Source organism: Protopterus annectens, chromosome 17.part0, assembly GCF_019279795.1.
Source record: "Protopterus annectens isolate FY-2018-M chromosome 17.part0, PAN1.0, whole genome shotgun sequence".
NCBI classification, from domain to species: Eukaryota; Metazoa; Chordata; order Ceratodontiformes; family Protopteridae; genus Protopterus; species Protopterus annectens.
The window spans coordinates 96612064-96639199 of NC_056751.1; the positions used below are offsets into that span (position 1 = coordinate 96612064).

A 27136-nucleotide genomic window follows, 5' to 3' on the forward strand; every position below is an offset into this window, starting at 1 on the left:
AAAAAAAGCTGCTTAACACTGATAAACCAAAAAAAAAGCATGTTATGCAACTTATAAGAAAATATGTATAATACGAAGTAAACACAATCCTAAAAAATTTGGTTAAAAAACAGAGCAAAAATAATATAATTCTGAAAGCAGAAACTTAGTACTGTAAAGGGGAAAAGTTGCGCAAAAAGGTATAAGTTGTAAGATGGAAGAAAAGCTAAATTAAGTTATAGTATCCTTTTGCATGCTGTGATGGATATTAGACAAGTGACAAGAAAGGTGCGGGGAATAACAGTAAAGTGTCTATATTCCAGATAAATATGAACAGTAAGCCTTTCCGGAAATGGGCACATAAAGCCAGAATTAGGCATGTAGGAAGAGAAAGACTTACAACTTGCATACTGATATAATGCAGACTGGGTGACCCTGACAATATGTCAGGGTGAAACAGTATGAGAATCCTATGCATGCCGAAAGGTGGAACAAGATTGTTTTCAGTTCATTTCATAAAGGATGTATTTAGAGTATAGATGAACTGAGAGGACTCACCAGTGACAACAAGAGTGCACAGGGTACAAACAAGGAGTAGTAAGCAGCCAAGACATTTTTTGTGTGTCTCTTGAGGTAATCTGTGCTGTTACTCAGGCTTGCAATATCCAGAGTGGTTGCTTTACTTAAGGATCTGCATCTAAAATTTATGTCTGTCCTTTTTTCTTGAGCTCCCCTTCCCCATTTCATCACCATCGCTTTCCACTTTGAATTATACCTTTCAGCTTAGGCTGTGTATAGGAGCCTTAAAACTGTAGCTCTGAAATACCCCTTCAAATCAAGTAATCCCAAACCCCCTTGTTATATTGGAAGAATCAGCTTATCTCACTCTTCCCCTCCCAGATAAATTCCTTCAACTCTTTATTAATTGCTATCCACAACTTCCTCCTCTGATTGATAAAAATATGCCTAACCTTTGTATAAAACTAAAGGGACTAAAAACATTTTTCATTGCTTGTATTTTGCTGTCCATATCCATAAAACAGAGATTCCAGTTCTTCAGTTTTCGTATTATCTTTTGTTTAGTCTCTCCTGACATATCCTTACCTGCCATAATAAAATCCTTTTTAACCCATACTCCTAAGTAGTTAATTTTTATCATGTCCCCATAAATATGGGTATTGCTGAACCAGTTTGTGTGTGGGAACATAGTTGACAGGTACTGCCTTTGTTTTATCTTTATTAGTTTTATATCCCTAAAAGACCTGAAACTGTCTTAGAAAGTTCCAAAACACTGAAATGTCCTTTTCTGGTTTTATCAGGTACAAAATAATATCCAGTTCAAATAAAGCCAACTTTTTCTGATTGCCATAACAATTATATCCTTGAATTTCTGAGTCCCTTATTTTCTTTACAAATGTTTCTAAGTATAATGCGACGGAACCGCTTTTACCTTTTGTCTCAGATCCCTCATATATCCTCCTAATTAATCTTATTATTATGTCAAGGAATGCAAATACTTCATTGCCCTACTCATAAAATCCCAGCTTACTCTGTCGAATTCTTTCTCTGCATCAAGACCCACGAAAAACAGTGGTACTGTCTTACATTCTACTTCCCTCTGCATCATCATTTTTCTATTAATGCTGTCAAATGTTGGCCTTCCCGCCACAACACATTGATCCATATCTATTAATTCTGGCATCACCTTTGCCATTCTTTTAGCTGTTATAGGCATGAACTCTTTATAGTCATGGTTTAGAATCGAAGTGGGTCTATTTGAAACTGGATTTGAAGAGTCTTTACCATCTTTAGATATTACAGCCACAAAGCACAATTGTGTACACTTACTATAAATGTAGATGTTCGAGTGTATTCACTGTTGCAGTCTTCACATTTGGGTTATCTCGGCCAGGGTAGCCCTCATTCGGCCCAAATACTAGAGGCTTAGTATTTCTGCGTCGGTTGCCGTCGCTCCAGGACTGATGTCAGGTTATCAGTGTTATAAATTAAGGCTGCCGACGCCATTACATAAGTTTTTTTTTCCCTGTCAGGAGCTCCCAAGGGGAACTAGGTTATGGAGGAACACCGCCAGTAGAAAGTAAATACCAAAACATCCTTGTAAGGATAGAGAGAGAGAGAGAGACAAGGGGGATAGAGGGAGGGAAACCAGGACTGCAACAGTGAATACACTCGATAATCTACTTTCATGGTAAGTGTACATAACTGTACTATGTTCTTCATGTTTCACTGTTGCAGTCATCACATTTCGGTTGATTCCCAAAGCTGAAAAAAAGGGTGGAGGCAGTCAAGAATAATGGGGGCTGGCTAGGATGCCCTGCAAGACTGCTGTGGCAAAGCCTGCCCTGGATTTGGAGAAGATAGGCAGGTGGTAATGCTTGGTGACGGTATGAACAGAAGTCCATGTTGCAGCCTCCAGGATGTCCATGGTGGGGAACCCTCTGAGGAAAGCTGCAGAGGTGGAGGTTGCTCTGGTAGAATGTATCCTGAACCCCTTGGGGGGAGGTTTCCCATGCTGCCTGTAGCAGAAATGGATGCAGTGTGCTATCCAGAGAGGATAGACCGAGAGGATGACCCAATGGAAGGATAGAACATCCACTTTCCAGGCGTTGTTGTGAGGTTCCCTGGTGCAGAATTTGCTGAGCTGATGATTGGAATGGGAAGCAAAGAGGTCGACCTTCTGGGTGCCCCATTTCTGGATTACAAGGGTGAAGGTTCTTTGTTTTAGCAGCCACTCGTGTGGGTCCAGAAGATTACTGCTTAAGTTATCTGCCAGAGTGTTTAGAGAGCCTGGCAGGAATTGTGCTAGCAGTTGTAGTTGCATGGCTGAGGCTGTGTGCCAAAGGGTCATGGCGAGCCTGCACAGAGGGTAAGAGTAAGTCCCTCCATGCTTGTTGATATCCCACATCACAGTGGTGTTGTCTGTTTTGATCAGTAGTGGCCCCGGGGAGAGTAGGGGTCTGAAGGCTGTCAGAGCTTGCTGAACAGCTAACATCTCTTTTTGGTTGATGTGCAGATGTATTTGGTTTGGGCCTCCATTGGCCCTGAATGCACCTGCCGTCCAGGTCTGCACCCCAAGCATAGTCTGATGCGTCTGTGGTGAGGGTCTGGGCGGCGTGGGGTTGTGAGAAGGGTAGTCCCTTGTTGTGGTTGCATGCTGCTGCCCACCAAAGGAAATCTTTCCTAAAGCAAGGTATCATTGCTGTAAGAGTTTCCAGGTCTTGGGAGTGTTGACACCAAAGGCTTTTTAGGTACCACTGTAGTTTCCTCATATTCAGTCTGGCATATGGATTGATTAGACTGCAAGAAGTCATGAACCCCAGAGCTTGCAGGATTTTCCTTGTGGATAACTGGGGGTCTGGTGGCTAGTTGAGAGAAGTAGGTTGTTAGGTTTGTTTTTCTATTGTAAGGAATGCCATCTGGGATGCCATGTCCAGGCTTGCTCCCAGGAATACAATTTTTTTGCATGGGTACTAGTTTGGATTTCTTTTCGTTGATAGTATACCCCAGGGAGGGTCAGTAGGTCCTTTACAAAGGTCAGGTGCTTTAGCAGCTTTTCCTGACTGTCTGTCTGAATCAGGCAGTCATCTAAGTATGGGTAAATTTGAATATTTCTTTGTCTGCAAAAAGCAATGGCGGGAGCCAGGCATTTTGTGAAAACTCTGGGAGCAGTGGATAAGCTAAAGGGAAGTGCAGAGAACAGAAAGTGCAGTGATCCTGCCCTGAAATGGAGATATTTCCTGCACGATTCCCTGATTGGGATGTGTAGGTAGTCCTCTTTTAGGTCTACGGGTGGCTAACCAAGCATCCTTGGAGAGCATAGGTAGAAGTTGCTGGAGGGTGAGCATTTTAAATTTTGGTAACACCAGGAAAGTGTTTAGAATGGATAGATCGAGGATGGGGTGCCAGGTACCCTCTTTTCTGGGTACCAGGAAGAGTCTGGAGTAGAAATCTTGGCATACCTGTTCTGCAGAAACATGCTCTATTGCTCTTATCGAAAGCAGGGAAAGGACTTGCTTTTTGGCCTCTGCCCACTGGTTTGGGGGAAGATCTTGGAACCCTTTTGGGGTTGGTAGAGTGTGGAAATAAAATTTGTATTCCTGGGACACTATGTTGTGGACCCAGCGGTCGTTGGTAATGGTGGCCCAGGTGCTTGTGTGGAAGGAGAGTTTTCCTCCTAGGAGCAAGAGCAGGTGGGCAGAGGGAGGGGGTGGAAGCCTGAAGTCATTGTGAGTTCCTGCCATGAGGAGGTGACTTAGCACTCCCTGGTTTTGAAGAGGAGGAACTCCATTGCTTAGATCTCTGCATTCCCTGGGGCTGCTGTCTGGGGGGCCTGCTTCCCTAGGGTCTGGGCTGAGTTGACCTGGAGAGGGCAGGAAAGGACCAGTGCTTGGAAGAGCAATGCCTACTGAACCTCGGTGGCTGGAGCTGCAAGAAGTCTTTAACTGTCTGCATAGATTTAGCTTTTTTTCCATATTTTTTAAGACCTCCTCTGCCTTGGTGCCAAATAAGTTGTCTTTGTGCAGTGGTGTGTCCAATAAATTGGATTTGATATGATCTGGCAAGGGCTGTTCCTTTAGCCAAGCATGCCTTCTAAGGACAGAACCAGTGACTGCTGCCCTGCAAGATGCTTCTAGGGCATCAAAACCACATTGTAAGGTGTGCTTAGTTACTTGACTTGCAGAATGCATTAACTCTTGTAACTCTTTATTTTCTGCACAAGCAGGAAAGGAAGATATTTTTTGTTTGAGTATTTCCCAGGTATGTTGCTGATATTTCAACATATGGAACTGACAATTTAGTGCTCTAATAGCAGAGGTGTATACTTTTTTACCCCATCTGTCTAGTGCTCGGGAATCCCTATCTGAGGGGGGTGCGATTCTTAGCAGAAGTTGCTTTAATTCATTTAAGTCCTTGAGAGATAACCTCAGGGTCAGCAGTAGAATTTTTGAATAGAAATTTATGAGAGTCAGGGACTCTATAGTACCTGTCTGTTTTCCTGGGAGCAGGAGGGAGGGTGTCAGGAGTCAAACTGGATTCCATAAAAACATCATCCACAACATCCAGGACAGGAGGAATGGCCAGAGGTCTGTGCTGTGGAAGATCTAGGAATTCCCTGAGTCTCTTTTCTGACTGAGGGTAGTCCTGACATTCCCATTGGAAATGTTTCCTTAAGGTATGTAGGCTTTCCCCAAAGGAAAGGTCCTCGGGTGGAGAGGCTGAAGGGATGGATTCCTCTGCATCAGAATCCTCATAAGCTGAGAGGGGTTGCATATCTTCATAATCAGATGCATCAGTCATCGGACTCCTGTTCAGATAAAACTACTGGGGACAAATCTCTTTTTCTTTTGGAAGGGGTAGCCTGGCTTCCCCTGATAAGCATTATAAGGTCTTCTGCCATTTTAAGCATCTGAGACTGAGGCAAGGAAGCAGGTGCCTGAGACTGGGTCATCGGTTTCTTGGGTGTGGTTCGTACCCTGGGCCTTAGAAACTCGGTAGTTTTTGAAAGAACGGTAGACGTGAAAGAAGTTGGTCTGTGATGAGAATCGGTAGTGCAAAGTACTTCCTCAGAAGCCGGTGCCTGCTCAGCGGCTCCGGACCCATCCAAGGTAGAGACGACCGAAGGATCCTTAGTCAATGAAGAGTGTCGCAGTATACCGAACTCCAAAAGGGTCTCCGTAGCAGCCTGCGAATCCACAGAAGTGGGAATCAGGGGCTGCAAAGCGCCTCACTGAGGACCGGAGAACTGACAACTAGCTTAACGGAAGTGCCGTTGGCAGTTTTGTACCTGTGAGGTCTGTCTCTGTCTTTATCTTTACTTTTTTTGGAAGATCTGCTGTCGTATGGCTTACCAAAGCCATATCGGAATTCAAGGGCTGAGAGCGTAAATATCTAGCTACAATAAGGGCCCGACAATGTATAGTTCTGGCGTTGGACAGAGCACAAAAGCGACAGCGGGGGACATCGTGGTCTGGGCCTAAGCAATTGGCGCAGTAGGAATGAAAATCTTGGTGTGGTATTTGCTTTCCATGGGTGAAACAATTGTTAACTTTTTCTGACATCGGTTAGAGCAAGAAAAAAGGATCCCCAATGGGGTACTTAGCTTTAGAAGACTTCAACTTCAATTTCAGAAATGAAAAACTCAGGCTCCTCGGCAAGAAAGACTGATGTAATGGCATTGGCTGTCTTAATTTAGAACACTGATGACCTGACATCAGTCCTCGAGCGACGGCAACCAACACAGAAATACTAAGCCTTTGGTATTTGGGCCGACTGATGGCTACCCTGACAGGGATAACCCAGATGTGATGACTGCAACAGTGAAACATGAAGAACATCTGCCTTCTTCCAGGATTGTGGTCCTCTTTGTAAAATACTGTTAAACAAAACCTTCCAGTTTTTTTATAATTTTCTTCCCTCCTAGCTTCCAAACTTCCAAAGGATTATCATGTATTTCCTGCTGACTTTCGTGTAGATTGGTTATACATCACCATTATTGTCTCATTTCCTCCTGTCCTGTTAATAATTGAGCCTCATCAACCTCTAACCTTGGCATATTTAATTCTTCCATAAATATTTCCATTTGTACTTTTTCTTCATTTCCACATTTCTCTGCTTTATGCAGATGTTTATAAAATGTCTGAAATATTTATAATACCTCTGCAAGATCTCTGGTTATTTCCTTGTTATAGGCTTCTTAAGGTTGGCAACAAGCCTTTCTACTTTCTGTTGTCTGAGCCTTGTCCTTAAAGCTTTTGTGCTCTGGAGTTATCAAAAAACAGTTGATTAAAAGCAGTCATTCTAAACTCATGCATATTATCCAGGTAGTCCTTAATTTTTTCTTTAGCACTCTGCAGTTTCACTTGTTCTATGAGATTGTCCCTATTCCGCAGTACTTTGACCTTTGTTGGTTCCTCTAAATAATTATTGTTACTTCTTAACCATATTTCTTTTTATTTTGTTTCTACCATATTTTTAAACCCCACTTTTGTTTAGAAATTAGTGTCCAGTAAAAACTCCCAAATACTTTCCACTACCAATTCCCTAAATTCCTCTCTGTTCAAGAGATATGTGGGGAAGCGCCAGTGTCACATTTTTATTTCATTGTCCTACATTTTTATTTTAGTTATTATTGGCAGTGTTCTGAAGTAGATATTAGATGTATGCCAAAACTTAAATTAAATGTACTTTTACCTGTGAATTATAATTTCTGTCTGGACTAGCTCAGTTTTTTGTACTTTGGTGAATAATATATAAACTCTCTCCAAACTCCTACCACAGAGTTCACATCTTACATACCAAGTAGTTTCCTAAATTTCTTCAAAAATCTACCCTCTTTTGTTATATTTCCCTTCTAGCTCCCCCTTCCCCAGATTCATCCTCACTGCTGCTAATCAAAATCAAGTCCTCATCTGTAATTTTCTTAAGCTCCAGTGTAGCAATTTTAGATGGGATATAAATAAACACCAATGTAATCCTTTTCCCTTGCCAGTAGCCCTTTATTATAACATATGTACCATTATTGTCTTTTTTCCCCTCTTGTATCATTGTATCACTATTCAGTGGTTAATACAAATACTCCCCTTTTGTTTGTCACAGATATTCTGCTGAATAACCATCCTGAAATCCTTTCTTTATCAAATTCACATGCTCAGTGTTTTCCAAATGTGGCTCCAGCAACATAGCTATTTCCACTTTACATTTCTTAGTATAGCAGAGTTTCTCTTTTGTATATACCTGTGAGACTATTCACGTTTAATGATAATATGGAATGTGTTGCCATTATGATAAGTTATTATTCCCACCTGCTATGTATAACAGCTTGTCTTTTTTTAAGTGTCTAGTTTCAGTTTTTGTGTTACGTGCGTACGCTGTTTGGCAGGTTGACCTTTTATACAGTTGTTTCTTGTTATATCCATTTAATCCTATGTTACAAGACTTTTTGTTTTAATGAAAACTCTCAAACAAAAAACACAACCCAGAGCATCCCCATAGTCTATTACCATATTGCAAACACACAAAACTATGTACACCTTCAAATAATGAAGTTTAACTGTCCTAATAGTAACAATTATCCCAGAATTCCAGATTGATAGCTACACTCATCGACTTTTGATTTACCTATATTGAAGTTTATCCATGCTAAGGTGCATGGTACAGCCTGTGCTTCTATTTACACCAATTCCTGACTGCTTTTGTCTTATCTTTATTCCTCTCACATAGGTAGAAAACAACATGGGTGTTTTCAGAAAGCATTACCTTTTAGCCATTGCAAAAATATATTTTGTTTTTATTGCCCCTTATCAGCTTGTCTCCATAGAAACATGAGAACCAGGTACATAGTTGCCTTCTGCTTCAAGCTTCTCATCTTGTACTCTGAACATGTATTTGCTAATGGAAAGCTTTTCATTGCATCCAGTGCTGTTGTATTTACTTTCTTTCACTTAAAACTTGTTATTAGTGCAAGCCAAGGGCCCTTAATCTAGTCATTCCCCTATGCAAAAGTAAAAAGAAGCATATCAGTTTTACTTATTTCATGCTTATTATACTTTTACAAGCCACTCTTTACCTCAACATCCTAAGATTACAACCTGTTATCTTAAACATGCTTTTGCCCAGGCTTTTTTCTCTTTTTACATTGCATTGCCTTTATTTCTTAAAAATAAAAAGACAAAAGAAAGAAAGAAGGAAAAAGGGGGCACTTGTTTATTTTAGTATCCCTATAATACACAAAAATAATTGAAAATGCTTTACTATGTTACACGCAGTATACATCAAGTTTTATAAAATACTGTTAAGAATAAAAATTGTTTTACTTACAATTTCCTATTTCCTTTCTCTTCCCCTCTCCTTAATGATCATTCCAAACATTGATAACATGAAGTAGGGTATATGAATTGGAGTCCCCTACAAGTTTAACAAAGTCAGAGAAGTCCTATATTTGCTGGTTTTCTTGTTCCACCACATTTCAAAAATGTGATTGATGTTTTATAATTCCACATTTATTCATTAATTTCTGAGCTGCTGTTTTTTTTCCCATTGTTGTCCATCTCTGGCTCATTTCCAACATACAACTGGTTCTTATAGTCAACTCCTGTACTTTTTTTCTGTTTGTCAAGCATTTTCCTTTGGAACATTGCTAAAAGTTTCACTGGCATAGTTTCTCTATGAGCTTTATTATCAGACGAATAAGAAGCAAGAATCCCCTTCTATTTGATAGTTCACTTTTTATTGGACAAAATTTTATTTCCTCCTTAGCATGTTCTGCGTTAGAAAATGACTTTCACCCTCCAGGAAAAACATTCTGAAGATAGCTGGATACAGCAGCTTGAAACTCACACCAGCATCTCGACATTCCCTAATTTCTGGAATAGATGTACTCCTCTTCTACCTGATGTACAGTTGAGTAATCATTTTCCACAAACACCCTACTGTGTCCAACTTTTAGTTCTTTGTTCTTCTGCCACAGTTTTGTCAGAATCAACTCTTTCTGCTGTTAGGATTGCATCTTTACTATTAGAGGACTTGGCTGTTTTCTTGTGGCCAGGTTTGGAGCGTACACAAGATGTGCCCTTTCAATTAACAACTCCTGCTGTGGAATACCAGTTCAGTTGCTTATTTGTGATTTCATAACATTAATACAGTCTGTTCCTTCCAGTTTCTCTGGTACAGCAGAAAATCTCAAGTTTTTCCTATATATTCTATCCTCAAATTCTACCATTTTTGACACATCTCTTCTTCAGCAGTCTCATACTCAACCAGCCTTTTCTTCATTTTGACCTCTGCTTTTGCAGTTTTATCAGCTCATCTGTATATCTGTTTAAATCTTCTTCCATTTTTTGCAGCCTTTTGTTATTTGAGTTGATATACTCTTTCAGTGTTTATTCATTTTAGACAGCTGTGAGCACATTTGACAGTTTTTCCTCTAGATTACTGGAAGCCATGTATTGCACGAAAGCTGGAGCTTGAACTGCTTTTTGCAGAAATCTTCCCAGCCAGTGTTTTCTCCTGAGCTTTTGTGGTTGTTTTTCTTTCATGTTCTCTGAAATTTTTCTTTGCTAGCATCCAGGCTGTGCTGTTACTACCCAGTAACAGAAATTTACCCAAAAAGTTAAATTCACTGGCTCTCTTTCCTGAGTTTTTGTTATTACACTGGGAAAGCTGAAATGAATGTGTTATTAAGAGTCCAGCCATCTTGGGAGGCCCTTTGCAGTGCTGTACTTGTCTGATAATGATGGCTAAGGTTAGAGAAGTCCCATGGTTATCCTAATCATCTACTGGTGGGTAAGAACACCTTATTTCCTAGTCCTCTGATTCGTGGTTGTCAAGGATTTGGTTCCACTGATGTCTTTAGATGCTCCTCTTCCTTGGAACAATGAGCTCTTCTATTTCAGGACTTTGCTTATCCAGTAGTAGTTTTACTGCTTCCTAATCTTCTGGTAGATGTAGCAGACATTCTGTCAGGATGTGGCCTGGGTGACTTCAACAAGGATACTTACAGCATCATGTAGAATAGCATCTGGGCGTTCCCCTCTGCCCCCTCCTGTAGAGTGCCTTAACTTGAAGGAGTAGCTCATTTACATTAGGCATCTTTATGACATTCGTTCCATTTATTTGCCTCATCAGCATTTATATTTGTGCCTTTTCGTGAGCTGGTTAATTGAGGAACCTTGGCTCAACAGAGAATAGTGAAACAGTTCTTTCAAGGAATACTTTACCTTGAGGTGCTTTTCAAAAATGTTTGTATTTGTTTAATGAGTAACATGTTGTTGCTGTTGTCTTTTGAGCTAGCAGGTTAGTGGGATCTGTAGTTTGCATTTTGGAAGACAGTATATGTAGTAGTCAACCACATTTTTCATTGGATTCCTGAGTGGCAGGATCTGATGTTGAAGGAACTGTTTTTTATTTTTTTGTGATTTCCAAAAAAGTTGGGGCTTCCTCAGAACCAACATTCATTGGTACATTGTTTGTATCACTCAAATTATAAATTATCAAATTGTAAATTTTAAAATCCCCATAATTATTAGTAACAACTGTGATAGTGTTATTGTTAAATGAGGTATTTAATTCCTTTTCTTCCCCTTCTAATACAGAAATGTCTTCCCAATCTGATCCGTCCAAGGGTTCTGTGTCAAACGGTTGCCCCTCAGCCCAGGTTTTTGGTTGATCAATCTCTCAGATCTCCTCAGAGGTGGGGGGGATCTAAAGGGTCTTTATTTACAATTTGAGTGATACAAACATTACGTCTTTGCACCTAATTTATTTGAGAAGGGCGTGACTTTTCTGCCAGTAAGAAAGCTGATTTAACTACTACTTTAATAGATTTAAAATTGTATACTACAAAGTTGAATTTTTCTGTATTATTTTTTTAATGAGCATCCAACAGACAATAGTAATGAGTTATATAAAATGAGTATGTATAATCCCCCTCTACCTCCAGTCTTGCCCTTTTTGAGAAGTTATGTGAGCAGAATAATTATGTGAACATTTGAGTGTCTAAGATTACCAGGCATTTTTGGCATCCCTAAAATATACAAAAATCAGGTGGATCCACCATTGATCCCTATAGTTGATGCTAAGGGGTCAAAAACCTGCAGAATGGCCAAGTTTGTCGATCTCAAGTTAAAAAATGTTCTTAGCCAGGTGAAGTATATTTACAAGGAGTCCTGGGATTTTCTTAAGAGCATTAGAGAGAACATGTACACGACTGATTTAATCTTGATGACAGTAGATGTCAAAAGATCTTTTCTCTGTTATCCCACATGATGTGGCAGTGTCATGGTTTCATGATTATTTGAAGGATGTAAGGACAATATATACTAATTTGTTCAGTGTTTTAAGAAATTTTATTGTGTGGGCACCTAAAATATTGTAGGTACATTTTGACTTTTCATTCAGGAGGGAGTTGAGGTCCACATTAAAAGTATTGGTCCAGTGAATACACGTTTATATTAACTGTGGATCCAAGGGAGTGGTATATATAGCAATTTGTCAGCTATGTTTTATATATATTATGTAGGAAAAACTGAAAGAGCATTTAAAGACCCCATATATGAGCATCCTTATGTGATCAAGAAACAAAATCAAACTAATACCCTTCGGAAACATATGCACGCTTATGAAGGTCACAGCTTTAAGTTCTTTGTTTTAGAAATTGTGAAGGTCACAGCTTTAAGTTCTTTATTTTAGAAATTGTTAAACAGGATTTTCGGGGTGCACCATGGAAAACCATGTTAGAAGTAAAGGAACTTTTTTGGCAGATTAAACTATATGCCTCTGGCCCGTGTGGGGTAAATGATATGATTTCTATTGTACCAATTCTAAAATTGAAATCTATTGTTTTTTAATTTCATTGTATTTTGGTATTAAGTTTATATGTTTCTTTGTGTATTTATAGCTTTAAGGAGGATTTGTTTTAATTAATGGAACCACTTTGTAAGTTTTATAAAAGGAAGTGATGTTTGTAACATGTTTTTATCCCTGATGAAGTCCCTTTGTATTTGTTAGGGACAAAAGCGTTTAGACAGATGATTAAACATCATATTGTTATGCACTGGTGTTTCTTTTACTTTCAAGTTCACTACGTTCTTGGATGTTGTTCGCTTCATATGAGGCAGTGAATTCGTCGGCTATGGATCTATTTGTTCGTCACATTGTTCTAGTCTGAAGTCCGAACTGTTTAAAATTTATTTCAGATGTACTGTTTGTTTGTTTACATGTATATTTGACCCAGTTTATATGACCATCAGGTTTCCATTCTCTTTTTTAACCTGTTCATTGCTCCCTTTCTCCTGGCATTCAAGCTTAAAAGGTGAAATAGGTAAGATAAGGCACTGCAGCAGTTATCTACCATGGGTTAGTTTTTTTAATCTGCACCTAACTCCCCCCCCCCCCCCGTTGTTCAGCAGTAGAAAAAAGCACAGTCAATTTCCATTATTATTGTCATGCAGTATACATTCATGTTTACTTTTCAGCAATTTTCATTCTCCTAACATTATATAAATTGCTCAGTTCTTGCCTTCCCTGAAACCTCTGTCCTCTTCTTGAACATTATTTTGCATATATTGTTCCTTCTATTTCTATTTATTTCTGTGTAATGTGCTCCTTCCCTTTTCTAAAGATTTCACCTCTCCATTTCTTTTATTTCATTTATAATATACAAGTTACACTTAGTTTTGATTTTCATTTCCATTTTCTAGTAATCACTTTTTTGTGGCCAATAACATTAAACTTAGTAAGGCCTTGCTGTGTCTAGGCAATTCAGATAATACATTCCAGCTCAAAAGGACAGTTTCCTTAGTTACTACCATGCATTCCCCCAGTGTTTCTATTAGAGTGTACAGTAGGAATTTTTTCAAAGTCTGCCAACTTGTTACATTCCCAAAAACAAATTCCCAGTTACCTCTATCTTTCCTATCACATCTCCAGTATTTGTTGTCTGAGTAAAAAATCCCCTGAAGTCTACTTGAAGTGTAAAATACCTCTGATAATGCTTCCATGCAAAAATACTGTAACCCTTCTGGACTTTGTTGCTTACATAAGAGTCCTACAGATTTCATCCAGTTGTTCCACTGTTAAGTCTATTCTCTGTTTTAACAATCTTTACCTAATCTTCCTTTTCAGCTGGAGTGCCTTTTGTGTGGAGTTTGCATGTCCTCCCCGCGGTCGAGTGGCATTCGAAAGACATGCGTGAATGGGCGTGCCTTCGCTGAAGGTTGGGCATCAGGCTGGCAACTCGGCACCATAAAAATCTACTGCCAATCATTAGCGGACTGGAGTTCCGCTGTGGCGACCCCTAACCAGGAAAAGCCGAAAAGACAAACAACAACCTAATCTTCCTGTGATTAATTCTTGTAATTAACATGCATTATTTTATACGGTGTACTAACTATCCGTTTTTAACAGCATCTTGTGTTCTAGACTCCATTAAAATTTCTACCATTGCTAGTCTTGTTCTTAACACTTCCTGTCCCTTTCTGTTTGATAGATAACTGTATACTGTTACTATGAATCATTACTAGGGAAGGTAATCTCTAACCTTCAGTACAAACTCCTGCTTGGACTTGTCCCACTCTATTATTTTTCTCTTTTCAGTTATCTGCTGCTGATACCGTGGTTCCTTTGCTAATTTCCTGCAGCAAGTTCCGGCCCCCTTTTACCTTTTTTCTAAACCCATATTTGCAGATATCCTTGTTAATAAAATCTCCTTTTTCTATTCCACTCTGGTTTAGTTCTTAGAACACCTTTTCCAACTTTATGATTATAACATTCTGTGTAGTTGATACTGTACTCCTTAAGAACTTGTTTCTAAAATCCTATTCTTTCTCTATATCTTTAATCCCCTTCCCCCATTTCTTCATCATTTTTTTCCACTTTCATTTGTAAACTTGTGCTTGAGTTATGTATGTGAGCCTTAACCGAATAGCTTTGAAGTACCCCTTCAAATCAGGTAACTCGAAACCACATTGTCTGTGGAGAATCAGGTTATCAGTCTTAACTCTTTCCCTATTACCCACCCAAATAAATTCCTTCAGCTCTTTATTAGTTGTCATCCATGCCTTAAGTGGTTGATGAAAATAAGCCTGACCTGTATATAAAACAAAAGGGACTAAAAACATTTTCAGTGCTTGTATCTTGCTATCCATATCCATAATTAAAAACTTCCAGTTTCTCAATTGTTGTATTCTCTTCTATTTAGTTCTTCCCACTTATCCTTAACTGCCATAACAGAATCCTTTCATCTTATGGCCTCATAAATATAGACATTGCTAAATGGTTTTTATTTTGTGTGGATCATATGAGGTTGCTAGGCTAATGACCATAGGACCCTTGCAAGCCTAGCCAAGTTTTACCATTATTTTCATGACCAGCACCTATCACCCCTGTCCAAGAGGGACATAGGTAGAACCCCTGGGTTAAACTTATGGTTACCCATCCAGTAATCTTGGTGGCGTTTGAAGAGGGTAAATGAGGTGCTCTGCATGACATGATGCGGGAGTCTGTTCCAAAGGTGTGGTAACCTCTGGGGGACAAATCTGTCCCTCCAACATGTTCTATTAATGTCACATACCAGGTTAAGGCCATTAGAATGAGTAACCCATGTACCATTTGACTTACAGATATGCAACATTTCCAATAAAGCAGGGTCAAAGATTGCCTTATATGCAAGGCAGAGATCACCTCTGAGCAGTCTGTATGAAATAGAATAAAGTGACAGTGATTTCAGACATTCCTAATAAGACAGATGCTGAAGACTTTGAATTTTCATTGTGAGGAACCTCTGTGGTCTCTCCAATTGCTGTAGGTATTTGGAAAGGTACATACCAAAAGGGGCATTGTAGTCAATTATTGGCCTGATGAGGGAAGAATGCAGGGAGGTTATAACTTCTTTTTTTCTGGAGGCAATGCCCTTACTTATGAGATGAGCAATATAGAATGCCCTCTTTACCACTGTGGATGGTGATCAAAGGTAAGGTTGCTGTCAACCTGTGTGCCCAGGTCTCTTAGCACTGAGTTCATACTTAGGGTGTTGTTACTGATGTGGTAGTTAGCAGAAACATCACTCTTACCAAATGGAATGACAGTAGATTTTTTGCATTGAGTTTAAGGCCATGACTTTGGCACCAGTCATTTGTTTATGTAAGATCCTGTTGTAGGATGTTGACATCGTTTGGAGATTCTATGACCGCTCCCAATTTGTATTCATCAGCAAACTTTGTCAGCCACAGATTTTAGTTTTAGTTTGCACTTCAGAGAAATAGATGTCAAACATTAGATGTCCCAGGACTGATCCCTGTGGAACACCACTGGTTACAGGTTTGCTGTTGGAGGTGGATTCCCCTATTTTGACTATAAAGGTTCTATCAGTGAGCCAGTTTAGGACCCATCTAATGATATACGGGTTGATACCTAGCTGAGTGAGTTTGTCAATTATGCCTGAGTGGGGGATAGTGTCAAAAGCCTTAGCTAAGTCTAAGTAGGCTGTCTGCATAGATTTCCCCTCATCAAGGGCCTTGGTGACTGTCTTGAAGAAGTCCACCAGATTTAACAGGCATGATCTCCCTTTGACAAATCCAAATTGAATAGGGTCAAGTGTTTGGAGGTTGCCAGTGTCTTTGTTGATAAAGTCCATGATGATTCTCTCCATGGTCTTGCAGATAAAGCTAGTCATGCTAATAGGTCTATAGTTCCCGGGGTCAGTGGATGCACCACCTTTGTGCAAAGGGATAACGGTGGCCTTTTTCCATTCAGCTGGGAAGAAGCCAGTGCTTAGACTATGATTGAAAAGAATACCCAGTGGCATTGCTAATTCTTGTTTGAGCCCACATGGGACACAGCCTGGGATGTTATCAGGTCTCATGGATACTGTGTTTTTAACCTTAGAGAGGGCATTCACGACCTGCTCTTTAGAGATACAGGGTAGAGGACAGGTGGTAGTGATGTCTTGGGGTAAGTGTGGCGGAGAAGGGAGAATTAAGTTTTCACAGAACCTGTCAGCTAACAGGTTAGCAATGTCCACAGGTTTGGTATATGTGGTATCATTAACTACCGGTTCGGCACAAGTCTGAGCTTTTTCTTTTAGGTTACAGATGTAACTAAAGGACGCCTTATGGTTGTCCTTAATTGAAGAAGCTAATTTGGATTCATAGTTAGCTTTGGAGGACTTCACAAGCAGTCTTATTTGCTTGTTTAAGCTGAAAAGGGAGTGTTTTCAGTTTGGGGGGCACGCTCCTTCTTATGCTTAGACAACAATTTCTTCCTCTTATTGTAAAGCCTGTTAATGGCAGTTGTCCACCAGATAGGTTTGCTCTTCCTCGAGTAGCTTATTGATCCTATCAGGTGCGCACGCATCAATGCAATTGTTCAGGCGTTTGTATAAAGCATTTGTATAGAACTCTGCATAGCTGCAAGTTCCATCTGAGGGAAGAGGTGTAGTGAAACTATTTATACCATCCTGTAAGAGGTTATAACTGTTTTGGAGAAGATTTTTAGTTTAGTTTGTGCTATGGGGGGGGGGGGCATACTTCTCAACTGTACAGATTTTTGCCTCATATTTTTGCATATTTTTCCATTTTTCCTAAAATTGAGGTTTACTGGCAAATTAGTGGCGACTCAATAAAGACTGAATTTGGAAAATAATGACAGACATATGAGTTTCAGTCTTCATACCCTTCAGAAAATTCAGGCTAATGCAACACCTGTTATGTCAACTTTCTAAAGTTTGTAAGAGCAGTATTTAAAAATTGTCCCTATTTTTGGGGCTTTATCCCACTTTTATTGATGGCTTTGTCCAGATTTCTTACTCTAAGAGGTTGAGAGGTATGGGGGGGGGGGGTCTGGTATGGTAGTAACTTTGAATGAGACTGGTTTATGGTCAGATCTCACCAGGGAAGACCTCACAATGGCAGTGCTATAGTGGTCCCCCATATTGGTAAGCACCAGGTCCAGGATGTTGGTACCCCTTATGGGGGTGTCAACTAGCTGGTCCAGGGCATTGGAGTTAATGAAGTTGAGGAACCTTTGGGCGAGTGAGATTTCACATGAGTAATTTCCCCAGTCAATGGATTGGTATTTAAAGTCACCCAAAACCATGGTGTCTGGATGTATCTTGATAGACTCAAGCAGATCCAAATAGGCAGGGTGTGGGTCCTGATTCATGGAGGGGGTCCTGTAGCTGACAATTACTTGAATAGGTGTCCTTCCAACAGTTAATTGCACCTGAAGTATCTCCAGGGAATCATGCTGTTTAACCAATCTGAAGGAGTATTTATCTTTAATGAATATTGATATACACCTCCTTTAGTTTTCATGCCTTCAGTTTGTGGTCTGAAAGTGTGGAAGGAGATGTAGCCTGATATGGCTGGGGTCCTCTCCACAGCCTTGAACCAGGTGTCTGTGACTGCACAAATGTCTGTGTCTTCCAAGGTGAGGACTGCTTCCAGTGAGTAGCAAGAAAACCTTAAGTTTGTTCTTAGATGGAGTTCTTACATCAGGAGTTTTGTCCTTGAGACACTGCCAAAAAAGGCACTATGGGGTGGCAAGAGCCTTGGCCAGTAGCCAGAATCCCAGAGGTGACATATGAAGACCATCTCTGGCAAAGCATCGAGGTCTGTCGATCATGTCATCCCAGGCTGAAAGATACTGTATCCCCTTGGAATGACACCAGAAACTAAGTCAGTTATTGAAGTCAGTCATTTTCTGTTTGTATTGAGGCATCATCCTAGGTGAAGGTAAAATGCTGATTAAGGCTAGGGACATATCAGCCTGCGACATGTAGTCCGAGAGCTAAATCATGTCTCTCTTCATATAGTCCAGAGAGTTATGTTTCAAGTCATTCACACCAACATGGACTATGATAGTCAAAACAGCACCTGTTGTTGAGAGACTTGAGTGCATGTGTGATATGGCAGATCTTGGCACTTGGCAGACAGCTGACTGTGACCTTCTCCTTATCCAGCCTGGTCAGAGGGACATCTGTGTGTCTCACAATGGAATCACCTATGACTAATGTTTAATTTTGTGTTGTGCCTTAAGGCCTTGACAGGTGAGACACTGGTATGTGAGCTATTATATGTACTGTGTTCTGCAGAAGAAGTATGTGTAGCGTGTTTGCGTTTTTTGTGTTTGTGTTAGGGAGGTCTCGTGTTTAGGTATGCTTCTGGTGAGGGCCTCCGCGTATGTTATGTAGGATGTGAGTTTGGGTGGAGTAAGAGGTAAGGTGTGCCTGATGATGACCCACTCATTGTCATATGTACTGATTAGTGTGTGAGAGAGCATAGATTCAAGGTTCTTAATATAGTTGCATCTCTCACATGTTGTGTTTGTGTGGTCTAGGAGCAGAGGGTTGTTGGTGAACATGAGGCAATTACTACACTGCCTCAGGATGCCTATGTCAAACACACTGGCTGGAGAAACTGTGGGAAATTGTACATCCTGTTGGGTAAATTTATATGGTCAGGAAGAGAGGTCGCACTTAGGAATAGCTAGGAGGTGAGAGGTGTGTTGGAACCTCTGAGGCTAGGCTTAGTGTTCTACCTGACAGTAAAGCTAAGCCATGAAAGACCTCTGGAGGAGCACAAGCAAAGTGGTAAGGGAAAATGTAACAAACTGAATGTTTGCTACTGTAACCACCAACTGTAACTACTGCTATGCGGCACTGGACGATGGTGCGCTACATGCAAGAAGCGCAGACACATGGCTTTTGTAAAACAAGAAATAACCCTTTTAACTCAAACTAGCAAGTAAGGATGGAAATAACCCTTTTAACTCAAAATAGCAAATAAGGACTCTCTGAACTCAAGTTCAATCACCCCAGATTAGGTGGGACCCAGACAGCATTCTCCTCCCACAAGGTGTAGAAAGACCTTCTCCAGCAAGGATGGCATGAACTTGATGGTCACAGGTTGCAAAACAGACCCAGACACAGCAAGCCTGGAACTGGGCTATGCTACAGCCAAACTAGTACAGTATGCAGTAGAATGTGGCCAAAAACAGTTCTGACAATTCAAACAGACAGTAGAATGCAAATACTAATTAAGAGTGCAATATAAGAGCAGAAACAGGCATTTATAGTTAGTTGGAAGCAACGGATGCCTGAATCTTTCAGTATCTCATTGAAGACCTGGTGTTAGTGCTCAAGTGATACAAGGCAGTCCAGATTCCCTAAGACTGAATCTAGCCTATGTAAGTGCAGAAGTATTTGAAATTTAAAGTGCTTAAAATTACAGTCACAACAGCAAAAAAAAACAGTATAAAGCAAGATTTGGTAGAACAATACTTTAAATGTAATCAGGCTGCTAACAAGCAGTAATAAAAGAAGTGGTATAAATGCATTTGAACACTTTTAAGAACAGCAGCAAAAGCAAAATAAAGTATTAAGTAGGGAAAGGCACAGTATAAGTTCAGTAAAACACAGTAAAACCAGCTGAATAGTGTACATTTTTTTTCAAGGTTAAGAGCTAAGTGGGTGGGCCTTCCCAAATAGTTTGACTTTACTCAGTAGAAAGACCTGATGAGATGGGACTGAGAGGAGTGTCCATTAACAAATTTATAATAAGAGGTGGGCAATGCCAAACCCACCAAGTTATAAGAACCCAACAACAATATGGCGAGAGGGTGGGAAAATCAAGTGGAGCCAGACAGATTAAGTGTTCCCAAGTGAAACAGCAACCACTTCAACACACAAACTTAGAAACACTAAACAAAGAATTATTAGATATGACTGAAACAGTTATAGCAAGTGCAAAAATCTACTTCTATCAGCTTTATATGTCAGATGGTATTAGAAGTATTCTAAGCCAGGCAACAAGAAAGAGCTCTGCATATGTAGTTCACCACTATAGCTTTTATTTTATCATTTGTTTTATATCCCAAGAAAATATGAAACTGTTTCCAAATGTTCTACAGCATCAAAATTACCCTTTTCTGTATTTATCAAGTACAAAATAATATCATCCACAAATAAAGCTAACAATTTGTAAAATATACAAGTGATCTCCTTGAATTTTTGAATGCCTTATTTTTCTTTGTTAACAGATCTAAATGTAAACCAAATAATAGAAGAGATTGATGACACCCCTGAGTGGTTCTAATTCAAACACAGCTTGTCAGATTACAGTCCCTTCCCAAAATGCAGCACATTCCTTGGTTGAGCTCATGTCCCAAAGTTCTACCTTTAGCTTGGAGTGCATATTTTAGATCTTCCTACAGATGTTACATCTACAGTAGATCCTGTACCAGTCCCACCCCTCACCCTCAGAATGGGTAAGTCAGCCTCCATCTCTCTATGGCCAGCTTCATCACTGCTTGCATCACTAACTGTGAACCCAAGTTATCTGGGTTGTAGTCATGGCTTCATCTGTCTGTGCAATGGCCAGAGCTGCCTTTTAATTAGTTCATTCATCTTCTACTCTTTTCCCTAAAGTGTGGAGCTGGAGGAAATGCATTCTGCATACTCTGTATGTCTACTACTAGTTATAGTTCTTTCTCTATAAGGTCCACGGGCTTAGGAAGGCAGATGACAATTTATGTAATTTTCCCAAGGTGGACAAGGTTTTCCGGAAACCATGCAAATTCTTTGTTAGTAGCTAACACATTACATTCTGTTATTTCGTCAGCAGGCTAATGCATTCCTAGTAAACTGCATTTAGTGGTTACTTCACTGGAAATGCTCCACCTTTTTTATGTGAATGTAGTGTGTAATTTATTTATTTCATCTCCATGGACCTTTTTCAGACTCGGCCCGGAAGTGGTGTTTGGTTGCATGACTTGCTCAGAGTCACACAGTTAGGCAATGGAGGCTGAGGGAATCAAACCTTGCATCATGGTCATGGGGGCCATAGCTGCCATTTTCACAGTGTTTACTAAGTCATTTGTTCTTATCTTTACCAAGCATTACATTATGAACATTCAGTCCTACGGTCATTTTTTAACCATAGGGCACACTCATTCTGCAAAGGGAATCATCCTGTGAGGGAATTCAAGTTGTAGAGTACAGGATTTTTTTTCTCGCACTGACTTCCCCTCACCTAATTTGGAAGGCATGCATTGAACTTACTGCAGGCAGTTGCACACAGTATGTGCTCCCATATAATGTTGAACACCCCACAGACAGGCTGCATTCTGCCCTTCCAGACTTATCAAATGGGCTCTCCCTCTTAGTCTTGGGCTAGCCCCCCCAGCTTTGGCTAAGGGCTGTTGTTACATTAAAATATTCCCCAGCCCTTCCTAAAAAAGTAGAAAGGCCATTTTCCAACAGCTGAATGACTGGCCTCTGAACTACTAGTCAAACCACCAAGGTTGCAGGCAAGAACTCTCCTTGTACACCACAGGGCTTGTAATATTCAGTCCTGAGTCCAGGTTTCTTTGAGTGAGCTGTTTTGCAGGACCATCCTGTCATGATCCTCTTTTTGAGTTTGTCATCCTCCTCGTCCAGTTTCTGTCTTGCTACTTGGAAATGTTCCCAATTGTGAAACCACTGCAGAAGACCTTTTGAAGAAGTACATAGTGTTTACCATATCAGTTGTTCTTTGAGAAGGATGTACTGTAGCAAGTATTGTTTTTCTGCTTTCCATTCCTCTTTTTTTAATTTCTCCAAGTCTTTTGGGTTTCTAATACCATGACAGGAATGGACCCCATTCCTAAGTCAAAGTATGATTAAATTTCATGAAATTAGTATTGTTTCAGTCTTTGATGTTAGCCAGAAATGCTCTTTGCAGCACCCACAATGTGCCCATTAATGACTCCTCCTGCAATTCGTATGGAGTTACATGTATCGGTAACATATCTAAATACTAGTGTAGCTTGCAGGTTCACTCTTAAGTAGGAGCATTGCTTTTCATGTTGTTAGCAAGGCTGGTGTCTGTTCAGAGTGCACATATAAATAGTTCTTACTCATGGCTAAATCTTCATGCAAAGATGTTAATACTTTTAACCAGAAGTTAGGTACTGCATCTGGGCCTGGGGTTTTCCAATTGGAGCCTTTTTTTGACTTTGTTTCAATCTCTCTGGCTGTTACTTCATCTCATTTCATATCCTGTACATTTGAACTTCTTATTCTCTCTTTTACTTCTTCTATCCATTTAGCATCGTTGTTATGTTCCACAGGATATTCATAAATATTCCCCAAAATGTATTTATTTCTTCTTTTTTGGCGGGCTTTCAATTCCTTTTACCTTGTTTCCAGATTCTCTGTAAAACCCTTTGGAGGCCAACAATAAATTGCTTATGTTGTATTTTTCCTTTATATTTATCTGTTGATGATCTTGTCTTTCTGCCTGTGCTGATATATTTAGTTTATTAGTTCCATTAGAGCATGATAAATCCTGATCCGTTATAATACTGCGCATTGCTTTTATCATGTCTATCTTTCTGAGTATTTTTGTTGATCTGTTCCCTCTTCTATACTCCTCTAACAGTGACACTTCTTGTCTTGTTTTATAGTTTTCTCTCTACGATACTTCCATGATGGCATTTAATTTCTTGTGGTAGGTCTTTATCTATTATTAATTTGGCTGCACAGTGATGTATCCTATTTACTTTTGTTATATCGCATGAATCTCTGTGGACAGTCCTAATTACTGTGTTCATTTGTTTTATCAAACTTATAACTTTTGGGGTTTTATTGACCTTCTGCAGTCTGTTTCTTTCTTTGATCTTAATATGTATATCCATCTCTATTAAATCAGTCAACTCTTCTCTTAGATCATTTTCTTGTAAACTGAGGGTATACTCTTTGTTCTCCATTTAATGCAGCCATTCTATAGAAAGTTCCAGAGCATCTTCCTCTGACATGTTCTCTTCAGTTTCACCCTGTGTCATCCATTGTTCTGTCATATCACTCCACAACACTGACTGTGTCAGAGTTGCCACAGTTTCCTGTTTTTTCCCTTGCTGTGTAGGTTCAACTGAATGTTTGTACTGGTTTACTATGGGAGGCTCCAAAGTATCTTCATATGTCAACTGATTGAATGTGTCTCGCTCTACTGTTTTTCCTTAATTTGGATGTCCATTGCTCTATCCTGTTGTGTTGTTGTCTGAGTTAAATTTTCTACACTAAATCCTTCACTTTGCAGGTAATCCATAACCTCAGTTTCTATTTCTTTAACTTCTCCATTACTAATCCTCTTTTCCACTTTTCCTCTTTGTTTTCTTATTTTTTGTATTGTAAAATGTTCCATATCCGAATGCCTGTGCTTGTATTTCTCTTCAAATATCTTTGGTTTTACCTTTTTGCATTGATTAGTTTTACTTTCTCCTTTGCATAAATAATGCATCATATTTAATCTCTTTTTCTTTTCCATATCTATATTTCTTATTTATTTATTTTCTTTGCTGACATTTGTTAACCGGGGAATTCCACTGGGCATGAGACCCATTTTCAGTGTAGACCTGGGGAGAAAAGCTCCAAGTTACATGAAAATCATTACATGAATTTCTAAGGAAACAATTACTTATAAAGCAAGTGAAATAATACAGAAAACTATCTAAACAGCACATATGTTGTAAAAAGGCACAATACAGAATACAGTAACAATGGAACATTAGCATGTAGGAAAATTATACAGTTAGAAATATTTAACAATACAGTTCATTTTTTTGGTAGGGGGGTAGGAAAAGGGAAAGGTAAGTGTAGTGGGAAGCTAGAATTAAAGAGTTAAACTTAAAGGTAAGATAGACATGGTTAGAATCTTATAGCTAGGTGGTGGGAATATAAAAATACCTATGCAAACACTTCCGAGCAAAAATCCTACATCTTCTAGACTTTGTTGCACATTTGGGAGCCATACATATATCCCCCCATTATTTCTTTGTGTAGCTTTCGCAAGGATTGGTCATATGTTGAACGTTTGTTAGAAGGTACCCAGACTTTGGTTCACTGGTTGGATGTATGGCTGTCCTTGGCAGGCTGTACCATCAGTTATCAATATCAACAGTGATCAGTCTGACATCAACTATTATGGCAATTTCTTACATTCTGTGTAACAGCATTAATCCACTTGCCAGCATACCTTTGTAGTATAAGAGAGAATAGTTATTACTTCACATAATTTATTTATTTTTTTTTTTGGTTGAATTGGGCAAAAATGAGAACCACTGGAGAGCACACTCCCTGTAATCCAGGACTGGAGTTGCTATTGCAGGCCAAATGGGGGCAACTTCTGGCTTGTTGGGCTACAATGAGAAATTTGTAGAGTTGTATGATGGCACCCAAAGGAATTTCCTAATGTGAACCCACTTTGGGATCCTCTCAAAGATAGACAGGTGAGGGTGATTCCTTACATTAGTAATTTCTGTGCATTATTGCTTTACTATATGTGATTATGTTCTAATGATTGATTTCTGTGTGTTTGTGGCCTGACAATCTATAAAGTTCCATTTTATTCTGGTTATCTTAACATAATGATTAGTGTTCAGTTGAGATTGCGTCTGGAGAGGTAAGTTGGTTTGGACTTTATTGTTCTTTTAAGCGTCATCTTTTTGTGGCACTTGAGAAGAACTGCCTGATTCAGACTCCAGGGATGGAATGCTGTTTGGTCGTAAAAGGGCTTCTGTTTGCTGGAGCCACACATGAATGAATGGTGATATTTGACCTGTTTTAAGATTAGCTGTAGACTGTTAGTTATAGCCATATAAACGGTGTGTTGCTTAAACAAATATTTTAAATAGATTCCACAACAAAGGAGTATATGTAAAAGCTGGACTACAGAAGATAAGCCACACAAGAAGTCTTCACAGGGTCATCAAACTTTTGGTAGATCAGCAAGAAGTAGAACTCCCAAGTATTGAGGGCCTTATTTTTCTAAACATTCCAAGGTAAGTCACAATTAGTATGTGATTTTTTTTCTGTGTCTTGCAACATGATTTCTGTTTGGATTACCAAGTAAAACCTCATGCTGATTTGCCACCCAGTGTTATCTACTGTTTTCATGCACTCAACAGTATATACCACTGACGGAGGCTGCCATATCCTTGCCCAGTGCTGTCATCAGGGCAGTAATCCCCGAGTAGTGATAAATATTACTGAGATATGAAAAACACTCAAGAGTGCGTGCATGCTATAAAATGGGAGGAAGCAGAGAAAATGTAATTTTAGGCTTAGCCTTCCCTGTAATCTTACATGATCTTACATGGACGCAGCCACGCTGCAGTGTCTTGGGGTGAAAGAGTTCAGTCACAGGTAATCATCCATTCTAACAAACATGTCAGTACATTCCTAGTTCAAAAACCACTCTCAGAATAGAAAATATGCAAGACTACCACAAAAGGAAGAGGCCCATGTGGTCATTCTGTTACTATCCCAAGAACAGAAGTGAGGTATGCCATACTGAAGTAGAGTTTGTTCATTGCCTGAGAGAATTCTTGGCATAGTCTTTGTCTTCATACTTTTATAAAGTTGGTAAACCAAACCCTTAAAGTAAAAGTTTACAGATTAATTTTGTTTCCAGGTATTTAGTAGTTTTTCTGTCTGTCTTGTAGACATTTATACTACTGCAGAATTCTAATAGTTTCAATGTGTGTCTCTCCTGCATGTTAAAAAATGTACTCATAATATCCTGTGATACAGTGCTAGCTTTTGAAATGCAGGCAGAAATGATCTCTTTGTTATGAGAAGTTGGCCGCAAATCCTCTTTCATGCCCAGAAATGAAGCTATGAAACTTGAGTAAATATACACTTTTGTTTTGCTTATGCTCATCCGAGACCAGAACTAATTGTAGATTTATAATTCAGTTAAGTAAGCATGAAGTAAAGCGGACGTTTGTAAAGAAAATATATTGTTTTCGTAAAATATTCTTTCAGCTGTTGACCCTTTCCATAGTGCTTTCCATAATAAATGTAGTTTTTACCCACTCTCTTATTACAAGAATCAGAGGAAAAACAGAAATAAAAAAGAGCTGAGCATACCAGATTGTAAAAAGTAGCAAATTGCAAATGAACTGTTGGTCAAGGCAATAGTACAAAGTAAATCCAAGTAAAGTAAAAACAATGCCAAGACCCATGTAGACAGAAACACAAAAACTTTAATGTAACAAGAGGTAAGCGCTTTCATGGTTCAAGCCCGCTTCTTCAGACACTAACATAGTACAAAATCACATGATATATAGAAAATAACATCCAGCCAGAAAGCAGCTACTAGCAAGTTCAATCAATTATTAAAACTAATTAACTGTTAAAAAAACAGCACATACTTAATGCATAAAAGGACGTGTGCATAGAAAAGGTTTCAAAGAAAATAACATCCAGCCAGAAAGCAGCTACTAGCAAGTTCAATCAATTATTAAAACTAATTAACTGTTAAAAAAACAGCACATACTTAATGCATAAAAGGACGTGTGCATAGAAAAGGTTTCAAAGAAAATAACATCCAGCCAGAAAGCAGCTACTAGCAAGTTCAATCAATTATTAAAACTAATTAACTGTTAAAAAAACAGCACATACTTAATGCATAAAAGGACGTGTGCATAGAAAAGGTTTCAAAGAAACGGATTCATTAATACCAGGGAGTTTGTCTGCCTGGAAATACAAAACCATTTACATATCACCATGCAAGTGAAGGCGTGTATAGCACTGAAATGGCCAGGACTGCCATGGACATTTGAGGAGTATATGGATGAATGTATGTTGCATCATTCTAGTGCC

The 27136-nt window shown here is 39.3% G+C and overlaps 2 protein-coding genes across 2 annotated transcripts in view; one reads left to right on the forward strand and one right to left on the reverse strand.

The window, feature by feature from the left end:
- The window catches only part of DGKQ (diacylglycerol kinase theta), a 2194335-nt gene that overhangs the window by 2072297 nt on the left and 94902 nt on the right, over nt 1–27136 (forward strand). The window contains exon 20 of the mRNA XM_044059107.1: nt 25165–25311. Coding sequence (XP_043915042.1) covers nt 25165–25311 — 147 coding nt within the window. The remainder of the gene's footprint in view (nt 1–25164; nt 25312–27136) is intronic.
- Nucleotides 1–27136, reverse strand: part of SLC49A3 (solute carrier family 49 member 3) — a 1094331-nt gene that overhangs the window by 100587 nt on the left and 966608 nt on the right. The window lies entirely within an intron of this gene.